This window comes from Rhopalosiphum padi, unplaced genomic scaffold (genome assembly GCF_020882245.1).
Source record: "Rhopalosiphum padi isolate XX-2018 unplaced genomic scaffold, ASM2088224v1 scaffold1, whole genome shotgun sequence".
NCBI lineage: Eukaryota > Metazoa > Arthropoda > Insecta > Hemiptera > Aphididae > Rhopalosiphum > Rhopalosiphum padi.
In genome coordinates, this window is record NW_026869996.1 from 11,180,019 (window position 1) to 11,197,197 (window position 17,179).

The 17,179-nt window shown below is 25.7% G+C and overlaps 1 protein-coding gene and 1 pseudogene across 1 annotated transcript; one reads left to right on the plus strand and one right to left on the minus strand.

The window, feature by feature from the left end:
• Window positions 1-6,974: 6,974 nt before the first annotated feature.
• On the plus strand, window positions 6,975-7,974 carry LOC132931159 (beta-1,3-galactosyltransferase 6-like; annotated as a pseudogene).
• Window positions 7,975-8,090: 116 nt separating this feature from the next.
• LOC132931224 (inhibitor of growth protein 5-like) lies at window positions 8,091-9,722 on the minus strand. Its single transcript, XM_060997346.1, has 6 exons — window positions 9,503-9,722; window positions 9,208-9,446; window positions 9,037-9,145; window positions 8,857-8,961; window positions 8,535-8,785; window positions 8,091-8,355 (listed from the first exon to the last, which is right to left on the minus strand). Exons 1-6 carry the CDS (start codon window positions 9,537-9,539, stop codon window positions 8,254-8,256), a joined length of 843 nt encoding a protein of 280 aa, XP_060853329.1. The 5' UTR covers window positions 9,540-9,722; the 3' UTR covers window positions 8,091-8,253.
• Window positions 9,723-17,179: the final 7,457 nt, after the last annotated feature.

Genomic DNA, 17,179 nt, shown 5'->3' on the forward strand with positions numbered 1-17,179 from the left:
TATTTATGAAGAATAGTAATGTCATATGATATTGCAAACAGTCAATTTTATATTATCCTATGATTGTATTTATATGATAAAATTATTTTACATTCAAATTCAACAAAACATCTGGTAGATTTTTAATATCTTTGATTGCTTATCATAATTAATGTGTCTTATCATCTGTTTAATGATTATATTTCATATCTTTTTGCATTTATACATATTTATTTGTATTTATGTTTCAACTGTAAAATTTATTCAAATATTTTCTATTATGAGTGTAGTTTGTCTTTTAGTTTTTGTTTGATTGTTTTAACTTCTAAATTATTCAGTGTTTCCCACACACTAGTTGTCATAAAAAGATTTTCGTTCACCTTATGGTGTGTAGTAGTGACATTTTATCCTCCAATTATTTTACAAATTTAACTTACTAAATTTTTGCAGATGACAGTATAAAGAACACTCGATGCATGCTGAGACATGAATTCACATTTCTACCACTTCGGAAAGTATCAATGTCCTACGTGGAAAATGGACTAGAAAATACTGATAATATTAATGTTTTTATGCAATGTACGTTTAATGGTTATCGAATGTAATTGATAGTAAATTAACATTAGTGTAACAAAAAGTTAGTGCCAAGAAACTCTGACCATTAGATTAAGAAAATTATACAAATTTTCTATTATTAATTTTCATTAATTTCACTTAAGCTTATACTTCATAAACACCTTAATACGTGTTTTTATATGATAATTTAGACAAATATTAAAAATTCATATTTTTAACTCCTTATAGAACACTCAATTCTCATGTTAATGTTTTCAAGCTCAGACCATTAGATTAAGCAAGAAATTATAATTTATTATTATTAACTTTCATTAATTTCACTTAAGATTATACTTCATAAACATTATAAAACGTGTTTTTATATGATAATTTAGTCAAATATTACAAATCCATATTTTTAACTGCTTATAAATCACTCAATTCTCATGTTAGTGTCATCATACTAAGACCATTAGATTAAGCAAGAAATTCAAATTTATTATTATTATCTTTCATTATTTCACTTAAGATTATACTTCATAAACATTATAAAACGTGTTTTTATATGATAATTTAGTCAAATATTACAAATCCATATTTTTACTGCTTATAAATCACTCAATTCTCATGTTAGTGTCATCATACTAAGACCATTAGATTAAGCAAGAAATTCTAATTTATTATTATTAACTTTCATTAATTTCACTTAAGCTTATACTTCATAAACAATATAAAACGTGTTTTTATATGATAATTTAGACAAATATTAAAAATTCATATGTATTTCATATTGAAAAAAAACATCTGGTAGATTTGTACTTTCTTTTATTATTTATCATAATTATTGTTTCTCCAACTATTATATTTATTTAATCGACTACTTTTTTTTAGATGGCAGTACAGCAGATCACTCAAGGCTTGCTGAGACATGACTTCGCATTCATACCACTTGGGAAAGTATCATCATCTTACATTGAAAATTAACTGGAAGATACTGATAATTATATAGGTTTTATGCAATGTACGTTAAATGATTATTGAATGTAATTGATAGTAAATTAATAGTAGTGTAACAATTGAAAATTTGTTAAAAGTCTGAATAAAGGTTTGGAAAACACCGTTAGCTTGTAATGTTAATTCATAATACTTGCCTTAGCTATAAAAATCTTTTAATATTATTTACTACGTTTAATTGGTTTTACTTTAACCATAACCCAAAGTGATTTAATTTAAATTGTCAAGTTTCAGTAGATGTGTTACGATGATTTATTCAATTATAATTTCATATTATTATGTTCAAATCAGAATTATTTATGAAGAATAGTAATGTCATATGATATTGCAAACAGTCAATTTTATATTATCCTATGATTCTATTTATATGATAAAATTATTTTACATTCAAATTCAACAAAACATCTGGTAGATTTTTAATATCTTTGATTGCTTATCATAATTAATGTGTCTTATCATCTGTTTAATGATTATATTTCATATCTTTTTGCATTTATACATTTTTATTTGTATTTATGTTTCAACTGTAAAATTTATTCAAATATTTTCTATTATGAGTGTAGTTTTGTCTTTTAGTTTTTGTTTGATTGTTTTAAACTTCTAAATTATTCAGTGTTTCCCACACACTAGTTGTCATAAAAAGATTTTCGTTCACCTTATGGTGTGTAGTAGTGACATTTTATCCTCCAATTATTTTACAAATTTAACTTACTAAATTTTTTCAGATGACAGTATAAAGAACACTCGATGCATGCTGAGACATGAATTCACATTTCTACCACTTCGGAAAGTATCAATGTCCTACGTGGAAAATGGACTAGAAAATACTGATAATATTAATGGTGTTATGCAATGTACGTTTAATGGTTATCGAATGTAATTGATAGTAAATTAACATTAGTGTAACAAAAAGTTAGTGCCAAGAAACTCTGACTATTAGATTAATAAAATTATACCAAATTTTCTATTATTAATTTTCATTAATTTCACTTAAGCTTATACTTCATAAACACCTTAATACGTGTTTTTATATGATAATTTAGACAAATATTAAAAATTCATATTTTTAACTCCTTATAGAACACTCAATTCTCATGTTAATGTTTTCAAGCTCAGACCATTAGATTAAGCAAGAAATTATAATTTATTATTATTAACTTTTATTAATTTCACTTAAGCTTATACTTCATAAACACCATAATACGTGTTTTTATATGATAATTTAGACAAATATTAAAAATTCATATTTTAACTCCTTATAGAACACTTAATTCTCATGTTAGTGTCATCAAACTCTGACCATTAGATTAAGCAAGAAATTCTAATTTATTATTATTATCTTTCATTATTTCACTTAAGATTATACTTCATAAACATTATAAAACGTGTTTTTATATGATAATTTAGTCAAATATTACAAATCCATATTTTTAACTGCTTATAAAATCACTCAATTCTCATGTTAGTGTCATCATACTAAGACCATTAGATTAAGCAAGAAATTATAATTTATTATTATTAACTTTCATTAATTTCACTTAAGCTTATACTTCATAAACACCTTAATACGTGTTTTTATATGATAATTTAGACAAATATTAAAAATTCATATTTTTAACTCCTTATAGAACACTTAATTCTCATGTTAATGTTTCCAAGCTCAGACCATTAGATTAAGCAAGAAATTATAATTTTCTATTTTTTACATTCACTTATTTAATTAAAGCTTATACTTCATAAACACCTTAATACGTGTTTTTATATGATAATTTAGACAAATATTAAAAATTCATATTTTTAACTCCTTATAGAACACTTAATTCTCATGTTAATGTTTCCAAGCTCAGACCATTAGATTAAGCAAGAAATTATAATTTTCTATTTTTTACATTCACTTATTTAATTAAAGCTTATACTTCATAACACTTTAATACGTGCTTTTATATGATAATTTAGACAAATATTAAAAATTCATATTTTTAACTCCTTATAGAACACTCAATTCTCATGTTAATGTTTTCAAGCTCAGACCATTAGATTAAGCAAGAAATTATAATTTATTATTATTAACTTTTATTAATTTCACTTAAGCTTATACTTCATAAACACCTTAATACGTGTTTTTATATGATAATTTAGACAAATATTAAAAATTCATATTTTTAACTCCTTATAGAACACTTAATTCTCATGTTAGTGTCATCAAACTCTGACCATTAGATTAAGCAAGAAATTCTAATTTATTATTATTATCTTTCATTATTTCACTTAAGATTATACTTCATAAACATTATAAAACGTGTTTTTATATGATAATTTAGTCAAATATTACAAATCCATATTTTTAACTGCTTATAAATCACTCAATTCTCATGTTAGTGTCATCATACTAAGACCATTAGATTAAGCAAGAAATTATAATTTATTATTATTAACTTTCATTAATTTCACTTAAGCTTATACTTCATAAACACCTTAATACGTGTTTTTATATGATAATTTAGACAAATATTAAAAATTCATATTTTTAACTCCTTATAGAACACTTAATTCTCATGTTAATGTTTCCAAGCTCAGACCATTAGATTAAGCAAGAAATTATAATTTTCTATTTTTTACATTCACTTATTTAATTAAAGCTTATACTTCATAAACACCTTAATACGTGTTTTTATATGATAATTTAGACAAATATTAAAAATTCATATTTTTAACTCCTTATAGAACACTTAATTCTCATGTTAATGTTTCCAAGCTCAGACCATTAGATTAAGCAAGAAATTATAATTTTCTATTTTTTACATTCACTTATTTAATTAAAGCTTATACTTCATAACACTTTAATACGTGCTTTTATATGATAATTTAGACAAATATTAAAAATTCATATTTTTAACTCCTTATAGAACACTCAATTCTCATGTTAATGTTTTCAAGCTCAGACCATTAGATTAAGCAAGAAATTATAATTTATTATTATTAACTTTCATTAATTTCACTTAAGCTTATACTTCATAAACACCTTAATACGTGTTTTTATATGATAATTTAGACAAATATTAAAAATTCATATTTTTAACTCCTTATAGAACACTTAATTCTCATGTTAGTGTCATCAAACTCTGACCATTAGATTCATAAAAGATTTCTAATTTTCTATTATTAACTTTCAATTATTTAATTTAAGCTTTTACTTCAGTTACACTATAAAACATGTTTTTATATGATAATTTAGACAAAAATTACAAATTCATATTTTTAACTGCTTATTAATCACTCAATTCTCATGTTAGTGTCATCATACTAAGACCATTAGATTAAGCAAGAAATTCTAATTTTCTATTTTTTACATTCACTTATTTAATTAAAGCTTATACTTAATAACACTTTAATACGTGTTTTTATATGATAATTTAGACAAATATTAAAAATTCATATCTTTAACTCCTTATAGAACACTCAATTCTCATGTTAATGTTTTCAAGCTCATACCATTAGATTAAGCAAGAAATTATAATTAATTATTATTAACATTTATTAATTTCACTTTAGCTTATACTTCATAAACACCTTAATACGTGTTTTTATATGATAATTTAGACAAATATTAAAAATTCATATTTTTTACTCCTTATAGAACACTCAATTCTCATGTTAATGTTTTCAAGCTCAGACCATTAGATTACGCAAGAAATTATAATTTATTATTATTAACTTTCATTAATTTCACTTAAGCTTATACTTCATAAACACCTTAATACGTGTTTTTATATGATAATTTAGACAAATATTAAAAATTCATATTTTTAACTCCTTATAGAACACTTAATTCTCATGTTAGTGTCATCAAACTCTGACCATTAGATTCATAAAAGATTTCTAATTTTCTATTATTAACTTTCAATTATTTAATTTAAGCTTTTACTTCACATACACTATAAAACATGTTTTTATATGATAATTTAGACAAAACCTACAAATTCATATTTTTAACTGCTTATTAATCACTCAATTCTCATGTTAGTGTCATCATACTAAGACCATTAGATTAAGCAAGAAATTCTAATTTTCTATTTTTTACATTCACTTATTTAATTAAAGCTTATACTTAATAACACCTTAAAACGTGATTTTATAAGATAATTTAGTCAAATATTACAAATTCATATTTTTAACTGCTTATAGAACACTCAATTCTCATGTTAATGTTTTCAAGCTCAGACCATTAGATTAAGCAAGAAATTCTAATTTATTATTATTAACTTTCATTAATTTCACTTAAGCTTATACTTCATAAACAATATAAAACGTGTTTTTATATGATAATTTAGACAAATATTAAAAATTCATATGTATTTCATATTGAAAAAAAACATCTGGTAGATTTGTACTTTCTTTTATTATTTATCATAATTATTGTTTCTCCAACTATTATACTTATTTAATCGACTACTTTTTTTTAGATGGCAGTACAGCTGATCACTCAAGGCTTGCTGAGACATGACTTTGCATTCATACCACTTGGGAAAGTATCATCATCTTACATTGAAAATTAACTGGAAAATACTGATAATTATATAGGTTTTATGCAATGTACGTTAAATGATTATTGAATGTAATTGATAGTAAATTAATAGTAGTGTAACAATTGAAAATTTGTTAAAAGTCTGAATAAAGGTTTGGGAAAAACCATTAGCTTGTACTGTTAATTCATAATACTTGCCTTAGCTATATAAATCTTTTAATATTATTTACTACATTTATTTCATTAATAGGTTTTACTTTAACCATAACCCAAAGTGATTTAATTTAAATTGTCAAGTTTCAATAGATGTGTTACGATGATTTATTCAATTATAATTTCATATTATTATGTTCAAACACAGAATTATTTTTGAAGAATAGTAATGTCATACTATATTGAACAATACCTCTTTTTAGGTTGTTTGACGAAGATGGGAACATATTTTCTACTAGAAAAAGTTTTTGCGTTTCAATGTTTAAACAAAAAAATACAATTATACTAAAGAAGACTGTTTGTTATCACAACAGTGATAAATACATTTTGACATTTTTCGAGCATAATGTGCATTCAAGTGTAGATAAACAAGGAATTATTCGACATTTGTAGATATTACATTAAGATAGTACCTACTACCTATCATGATGGTAGAATAGATTTAAATTTTTCCATCCATTTAATATTCATTTCACACTTTTCACAGTGCTCAATGCTCATAGCTCATAATTTGTTAATTACTCTTACATACTTTTAATTAATTTTTTTTGGTCCCTTAATTTTTATGTCAAACACCTCAATGTTATGAAACACCTCATTTTTATTTTTTTTAATGTTTTGTTATTTATTATTTTGAATATTTTTTGATTTTAGTTAAATATTTTAAGTGGGCATTACTTAGAAACAAATGTTACTGCATAAAAAACGCCTTACATACTATTTCCAGGCAAGTTTTTCATTCATTCTAGGATACATATTAATGTTGTTCTTTTTAAAAACATTTCTCTAAATGTATTTTAGAATTAAGTTGCTTTTACTTGTCATATCTGCGGTAAAAAAATATTTATCGTAAAGATGCTATATGTGAAACACGGGCTCAAACAAAAGGAGACTTTAAAATACTTTTTTTTGTATCAAAAGACAAATCTATAAATGTTGAAAAGCTAGTTCATGAAGACTTATTGAAAAGAATGAGTATAAACTTCTCACTCATAAATTAATAGCATCATTTTCTGGTGAATATATCATAATATAAACTTTGATTATCTGTTAAAATGTGATGGTGATTCTTTTTGACAATGTGTTATTAATTGTCAATGAGGTAGAACATAAGCCTAAAAAAAGGTTCTACTGGGGATATTTTGATGGTAATGCAAATATTAAAAATAAGAGGTTAATTTAAATAAACTGATTGGATTGCATGTGATAGATATTTACTGTATGCTTTGGGAGGAGGCTATGTTTTATCCAAAGATCTTAACTTCTAAATATTGAAGAATCGCGATTACTTAAGGTAAGTTGATCATAGTAGCATAATATAAAGTAATAAGAGAAAATATTGATATTAAGTTTAGCAAATTCATTATGTAATAGCTAACCAATTATAATGGTTTTATTAAAATGATTGATTAACTATCCTAAAAAGAGAAGGTGTTTCGGTTGGCGCTTTGGTAAGTCCATTAAATATTACTAGAAAACATGACCGGTGATTAGACACACAATGATGTCAAAATGATTATTTATTAACACATAAACATAGTCCTGAAATGATGAGACTGCACTGGTCAAACATTATTCAGACTGGAGAACTATGTGATAGAGAGTTAAAAAATATGGCTTCCTACAAATATAACTGGTCAGTGATGCCATCTAAATGTTGTGTTAGAAATTTGTCTTTAATTCCATGAATACATTTTTCAACATAAAAAGACTGATGTAATTATTAATATAATACATTTGAACATTGGAGTTTGTTTTCAGTTTTGAATAAAATATATATATATATATATATTAACAACACCAATTTTATATTGAAATTAAATTTTATTCTTATTATGTTTTCAATTCATGAAAATATTACAAATTACAATAATTTGTTCTTATACCGTAAGAAAATGAACATAACATTATACATTATATGTATGTATAAATAAAATAAAAAAAACTTATATCATTTTTAATATGTGTTATTTTTTCTTCCTGTCTGTTATACATTTAGGACAGAACCATTTTCCTTTAGGCTTGGTAGTTAATTTGACACATGCAAAGTGGAACCATTCAATAGGACACTAAAATAATAAAAGTACACAATTAATAAAATATGATAAAAAATTGAAACAATATTTACAATAAAAATTAAGATTGTTATTATTTTTTCAATGGTTTAAGTAGGTATTTAATAAATTGTTTTATAAAATAAAAAAGATAAATACATAAATAATTAATAAATTAAAATTAAAGTTCTTACATCAGGATTATCACAGCCAATCATTTCACCATAAGAAACTTGGTTGCATAAACAATACGTTGGCTCATTTGGATCAACGGGCATATCTAATACTTCAGCCGAGTGTGCACCTCCGGCACCAACTAATGCACCAGTAAGGGAACTAGTTTCTACTGTAACGCTGGATACACTATTTGTAGGGTTTGTTGGATTAGTGACAACATTAATTAAAGGTGTTTTACTAGGTGCTGCACTTGTTGTTTTTGTAACTCCTGAAAAATGTTGGTAATTATTATATAAAGAAATCAACTTAAATATGACTAAAATTTTGTTGTATACAAACCTTTTTTCAGTTGTTTCTTTTTAGATGTTTTTATTGGAGCTGTTTCTTCTTCACTCGATGCACTCTTCTTTTTAATTTCTTTGTCTTTCATCTTTTTACATTCTCCTGGAAGCAATACACATAAAGAAATGACCAAATACATTATTGGAATAATAATATGAAATAATGCAGAACACCTACGTTTTTGTGAATTTTCTTCTATATTTCTTGTAGCACTAATGACTCTGTCTTGAATTTCAGCTTCAAAGCGTGCTAAATCTGAATCAAATTCTCTAATATGTTTATCTACCTGTAAGATACAATGGAATAGAACATTTTTACGGTAATGTTAATAATTCAAAATCAACATACCATTTCATAAGTTTGTATAGACAATTGAACTTTATCATCGCTATATTCTTTCGCTTTGTCAAACTGACATTGTATGCTGGTCATCATTTCGCGTTTTTTATCTGCTGTGTATCCCTTGGAATTTGACATATAATCGTCTGTCAGTTTGTCAACGTTGCGCATTAATTCTTGAACTCTGGAGTCAAGATCTCGCATCAGAGTGAAGTTTCGTTGTAACTCAACAGGAAGATTCTCTAAATCTAAAATATAACTTTGATAGTACATCGTTTAATTGCAACAACAAAAAAAAACTTACTGTTCAGATAGTGTTCCAAGTTAAGAGCAGAAGTCATTTTTGTTATTTTATGATTCGGCTGAGAATTATTGAAGAAAAAATAAGTATAAGTATACTTATACTTGTATACTTGTATACTAAAACAAACGGGAATTTTATGTGTTTGATCAACTTTTACAGAAAGTGCCTTATAAAATATAAATTTCTTCTGTTTATATTTTTGATAATATTTTTAGTGAATAAGACGTGAATCACACCATTTTGATATAACAATGATATTATGTAACTGCCCGATGACCGTATAAACAATAAACGTACAAATAAATATGCCAAGTTTGGCAACACTGTACGAATACAACATTTCAAACATTTCTAATTTTCAAATAAGCCAATTATTAGTCGAGTCAAACGACATTTATATTTTATTTATTTAGACGGTTTATACTTTATACCCAAACACCTAATTAAATAATATTATATATATATATGTTACGGTAAATTATGTTAAATGAAAATTAACATTATTCACATGTTATTAACGTTATTTACCAAATACACAAGTGATTATCGTTATAAACCGGATAATCACGTTAATGATTAAATACACAGGTATTTGTTGTTATAGATCATCAGATATGCAAGTGAATCTCAAGTAGGTTGTATTTTTAAAAAGAGAAAAAATGCATTATTATTTTTTATTTATTTTTACAAGTTATACTGCCATGACATTTACTATTACATAATTGTTCAGCCCCACGGCAAGCACAATGCTTATTATTATAACCAGTCTTGCAATAGCAACGCTGGTACTTTCAAGGGCCCGCAACCGAATAATTACTAGCTGCTTCTCTCAGACCTCAGTGTCAACTGTAGTCTACCATCAGCTAATTTTATCACATTGTCCATGTCCAATAGATTTTCTTCGTAAACAGCTATTTCTTGGCGTGTGTAATTGTATTTAATAAAACCATATTCCCGGTGGCGTAGTTTAGAATTGGTTCTGGGGTGGAATTGGGATATAAGTTTATACTATCATTCTTAGTCTTCACAAGAAAATAACGATAATTCCCTCATTCGTACACACACACACACACACACACACAAATAAATATAAATGCGTAAATATATTATTAATTAAAAAAAAGAAACATTGACCATTTAAGACCTAGAAATATTATAAATAAACCTACCTATTAATATATATGTTTAGTGGCTGTAACCTTATATGTTGCAAAAATACGATTTTATTGGTAGGTATTCAATAGTTGATCGTTTTTAGCTAGTTGTTTATAAAATGATTTTTTTATTTTCATCGTGTACTAGCTAGCACTTATGTGCATGCATTTACGAAATAACTATAGGAACCTACTCAGTCTGCGCGCGATGTAATCTCTATTATAGTATTATTCGTATTTCGTACATGAATTTTATTGTCGTTAACTATTTATTTTATACCTACTTATTTTAGGCTATTTTAAATGTTTGACATTGTTAGGAACCCTTGCACACACACTTTAGATTAGTAAGCATATTATACAATAATATAGTAGTGTAAGCAATATGTGTATTCTTTTTGCAAGCGACTGCGTCGCCAAGACAAAAAACGTAGAATAAGCAAGTAAGTCGTGAATAAGTAGCCGATTCGTATGATACTGTGTTATTTAAATATTCTTATAATAAAATAATTAATAAAATATTTTCTTAAAGTTAAACAGATTTTGTGTAGTGTTTTGAATACAAACCGTAAGTGAACGAACTCTTTTACAACATATATATACCTTTTGGCCTTAACCGAAAGAGTATATAACAACATGTCATTTTTGATATTATAAACGAATTGTTCATATTTTATGCCCCAAGTTAACACAAGTAAGTGTCTTGATCCTTGACTACTCGATTAAGAAAATGATTCTAATTTATCATTTTTAACTTGCACACGTTTCATTTAACCTGATATTTTTACTTCTTAAAAACTATAAAATATGATTTTATAAGTTAATTTTGACGAATAATACAAATTAATATTTTTAGATTTTGAACGGAGTGATGAATGTAATGATTTCACAATGATGTTTGTATTATTTTTGTGTCCGTCCTCACTTTTTGGAGTAGTAATAATGCTTCGTTTTTGACTTCAGCCCCTCTTTGAAAAGACAAAATCGATTTTTTGATTTTGCCGTAAGTCAAAAACGAATCATTGTAAATACTTGAAATTTTCAACAAACGTTTATATTAGCGTTATCGATTTGCGATTAAATTTTCAAAATATTTCGACATTTTTTAAGCTACTTATAGACAATTGAAACTTATCGTGGTAAAAAATAAATCAAAAATCGTTAGTCACAATTTTTGTTTATAAGCATTTAAAGTTCAAATGTTTAGAAAAATATATCAAAATCACGAAAATTTGCAAAGAATTTTGAAGTTGAAAATTCGTAAAATCTTTATGATTTATACTTAAGGTTCAAAAATCCAATACTAGGTTATCCATAAGTTTTCCTTCAAGTAACCGTAAAAAAAAAAAATCCATTGTCAATATAGAAAACATTTTATGTGCGTATGAAATATAATTTTTTACGAAATCGCGTAAAATAACGATATATTACAATTTAAATATAGGTAATAATATAATATATCCAACTAATTATCATTGACTGACAAATCATCTCCGTTCAGAATCGTTTTTCGTATACAATGCTACCCGTCGTTGCATTCAAATTTAACACATCCATTATAGTGAACAGTGACCTACTCTCCATCTCTACTATACACCGGAACGATACCCACTTATTTAATATTGAAAAGGAGCAAATTTTCAGTTGTACAATTAATAGGTACATTTATATTCTACAAAACATTCTGGTATATTAGTAGGTACTATCTTTTATGGCTTATCATAATTATTATTTCTTATCGTCTGTTTATATATTATGTCTATATTTCATATCAATTTACAGTTTTACATTCGTATTTGTATTTGAGTTTCAGCTGTCAATTGTTTTCAATAATTTTGTAAAAAATGAAGTTTGTCTGTTAGTTTATGTTTTGATTGTTTCCATTTCAAAATTATTCAGTGTTGTCCACGTACTAGTTGTTATATAAAAATTGTTGTCCTCCTTACGGTGTCTAGTAGCGACATTTTATCCTCCAAACATTATACATATTAAACTTACAATTTTTTTTTTAGATGGCAGTACAGCAGATCAATCAATACATGCTGAGACATGAATTCACATTTCTACCACTATGCTAAATATCAACATCCTACGTTGAAAATGTACTAGACGATACTGCTAATAATAATGGTTTTGTGCAACGTGAGTGTAATGGGTATTAAATTTAATTGATATTAAATTAATAGTAGTGTAACAAAAAGTCAGTGTCATGAAACCCTGACCATTAGATTATAAGCAAATGATTCTAATTTTCCATAATTGACATTCAAATATTACATTTAAGATGATACTTCATAAACACAATTAAAAATGATTTAATATCATAATTTTGATATTATAATTTTAAAGAATATTACAAAGTCATACTTTGAACTGCTTGTAAAACACTGTATTCTCAAGTTATTCTCCAAACACTATACATATTTAACTGACCATTTTTTATTTTTAGATGGCAGTACAGCAGATCACTCAATACATGCTGAGACATGAATTCACATTTCTATCACTATGCAAAATATCAACATCCTACGTTGAAAATGTACTAGACGATACTGCTAATAATAAGGGTTTTGTGCAACGTGCGTGTAATGGGTATTGAATTTAATTGATATTAAATTAATAGTAGTGTAACAAAAAGTCAGTGTCATGAAACCCTGACCATTAGATTATAAGCAAATGATTCTAATTTTCAATAATTGACATTCAAATATTACATTTAAGCTGATACTTCATAAACACAATAAAACATGATTTTACATGGTAATTTTAACAAATATTACAGAGTCATATTTTTAACTGCTTATAAATCACTCAATTCTCATGTTAGTGTTTAGACTACTAGATTATGACAATGACTCTTATTGTATAATGTATACAAGTATTACAAACTCTTATTATTTTAATATTGAAAATCAGCAATTTTATGTTAATGTACAAGTGTATTCTTTACTTATGTTTTGTTTTACATTAAAACTGAACAAAACATTCTGGTAGATTTGTACTATCTCTTTTGTTGCTAAGCATTATAATTATTTCTTTAACCTTTATACATATATAACTGACTACTTTGTGTTTTAGATGGCAGTACAGCAGATCACTCGAGGCATGCTGAGACCATGAATTCACATTTCTATCACTTGGGAAAGTTACAACATCTTCCGTTGTAAATGGAATAGAAGGTACTGCTAATATTAATGGTTTTATGCAACGTGTGTGTAATGGGTATTGAATGTAATTGATATTCAATTAATAGTAGTGTTACAAAAAGTTAGTGTCACAAAACCCTAACCATTATATTAAGTAAATGGTTCTTATTTACCATTATTAACTTCCATATATTTCATTTAGGCTCATACTTAATAATAAACACTATAAAACGTGCTTATATATCATAATTTTGACGAATATTACAAATTCATATTTTTAGCTGCTCATAAAAATCTCAATTATCAAGTTAGTGTCATGAAACCTAGACAATTAGATTAAGTAAACGATTCTTATTTACCATTACTAACATCCATATTTGTCATTTAAGCTGATACTTCATAAACACTATAAAACATGTTTTTTATATGATAATATTGACTAATATTACAAATTCATACTTTGAACTGCCTGTAAAACACTGTATTCTCAAGTTATTCTCCAACCGTTATACATTATTAACTTACTACATTTTTTCAGATGGCAGTATATCAGATCAATCAAGGCACGCTGAGACACGAATTCACATTTCTACCACCAAGGAAAGTATCAACATCCTATGTTGAAAATGGACTAGAAGATACTGATAATAATATTGGATTTATGCAATGTGCGTGCAATGGTTATTGAATATAATTGATACTAAATTAATACCTGTGAAACAATTGAGATTTGTTAAATATCTGAATAAAATAATAGTAAACACCTTTAGCTTGTATTGTTTATTCTTAAAATTTACCTATGCTATAAATATATTTTATTTTTACTATATTTAAATGATCATTATAAAACATTTATAAAACACTCAAATATTAAGTTAATGTTTAGTAACTTGAACAATAGTTTAAGAAATTTACCATTATTATCTTTCACGTGTTTCATTTAACCTGGTATTTTGAATACACTATAATACACGTTTTTATATGATAATTTTGACTAATTTCTATTTTAAACTGCTTATAAAACACTCAAAATTATTAAATGTATGCACCGACAGAGGGCGGTAGTGGGGACGACATCCGTCGGCCGATGCCCGATCGCCTCAGAGAAAAACTAGTTGGTTGTGTGCCGTTCACCGGACGGGCGTTTAACGTAACTGGTCTTTGTTTTTACTTAGCTTTTGCGTGTAGTTGTTGTTCATTTAATAAAGATTTTTGATATTATAAACGAATTGTTCATATTTTATGCCCCAAGTTAACACAAGTAAGTGTCTTGATCCTTGACTACTCGATTAAGAAAATGATTCTAATTTATCATTTTTAACTTGCACACGTTTCATTTAACCTGATATTTTTACTTCTTAAAAACTATAAAATATGATTTTATAAGTTAATTTTGACGAATAATACAAATTAATATTTTTAGATTTTGAACGGACTGATGAATGTAATGATTTCACAATGATGTTTGTATTATTTTTGTGTCCGTCGTCACTTTTTGGAGTAGTAATAATGCAAAAACGAATCATTGTAAATACTTGAAATTTTCAACAAACGTTTATATTAGCGTTATCGATTTGCGATTAAATTTTCAAAATATTTCGACATTTTTTAAGCTACTTATAGACAATTGACACTTATCGTGGTAAAAAATAAATCAAAAATCGTTAGTCACAATTTTTGTTTATAAGCATTTAAAGTTCAAATGTTTAGAAAATATATCAAAATCACGAAAATTTGCAAAGAATTTTGAAGTTGAAAATTCGTAAAATCTTTATGATTTATACTTAAGGTTCAAAAATCCAATACTAGGTTATCCATAAGTTTTCCTTCAAGTAACCGTAAAAAAAAAAAATCCATTGTCAATATAGAAAACATTTTATGTGCGTATGAAATATAATTTTTTACGAAATCGCGTAAAATAACGATATATTACAATTTAAATATAGGTAATAATATAATATATCCAACTAATTATCATTGACTGACAAATAATCTCCGTTCAGAATCGTTTTTCGTATACAATGCTACCCGTCGTTGCATTCAAATTTAACACATCCATTATAGTGAACAGTGACCTACTCTCCATCTCTACTATACACCGGAACGATACCCACTTATTTAATATTGAAAAGGAGCAAATTTTCAGTTGTACAATTAATAGGTACATTTATATTCTACAAAACATTCTGGTATATTAGTAGGTACTATCTTTTATGGCTTATCATAATTATTATTTCTTATCGTCTGTTTATATATTATGTCTATATTTCATATCAATTTACAGTTTTACATTCGTATTTGTATTTGAGTTTCAGCTGTCAATTGTTTTCAATAATTTTGTAAAAAATGAAGTTTGTCTGTTAGTTTATGTTTTGATTGTTTCCATTTCAAAATTATTCAGTGTTGTCCACGTACTAGTTGTTATATAAAAATTGTTGTCCTCCTTACGGTGTCTAGTAGCGACATTTTATCCTCCAAACATTATACATATTAAACTTACAATTTTTTTTTTAGATGGCAGTACAGCAGATCAATCAATACATGCTGAGACATGAATTCACATTTCTACCACTATGCTAAATATCAACATCCTACGTTGAAAATGTACTAGACGATACTGCTAATAATAATGGTTTTGTGCAACGTGAGTGTAATGGGTATTAAATTTAATTGATATTAAATTAATAGTAGTGTAACAAAAAGTCAGTGTCATGAAACCCTGACCATTAGATTATAAGCAAATGATTCTAATTTTCCATAATTGACATTCAAATATTACATTTAAGATGATACTTCATAAACACAATTAAAAATGATTTAATATTAACTGGAAGATACTGATAATTATATAGGTTTTATGCAATGTACGTTAAATGATTATTGAATGTAATTGATAGTAAATTAATAGTAGTGTAACAATTGAAAATTTGTTAAAAGTCTGAATAAAGGTTTGGGAAACACCGTTAGCTTGTAATGTTAATTCATAATACTTGCCTTAGCTATAAAAATCTTTTAATATTATTTACTACGTTTAATTGGTTTTACTTTAACCATAACCCAAAGTGATTTAATTTAAATTGTCAAGTTTCAGTAGATGTGTTACGATGATTTATTCAATTATAATTTCATATTATTATGTTCAAATCAGAATTATTTATGAAGAATAGTAATGTCATATGATATTGCAAACAGTCAATTTTATATTATCCTATGATTGTATTTATATGATAAAATTATTTTACATTCAAATTCAACAAAACATCTGGTAGATTTTTAATATCTTTGATTGCTTATCATAATTAATGTGTCTTATCATCTGTTTAATGATAATATTTCATATCTTTTTGCATTTATACATATTTATTTGTATTTATGTT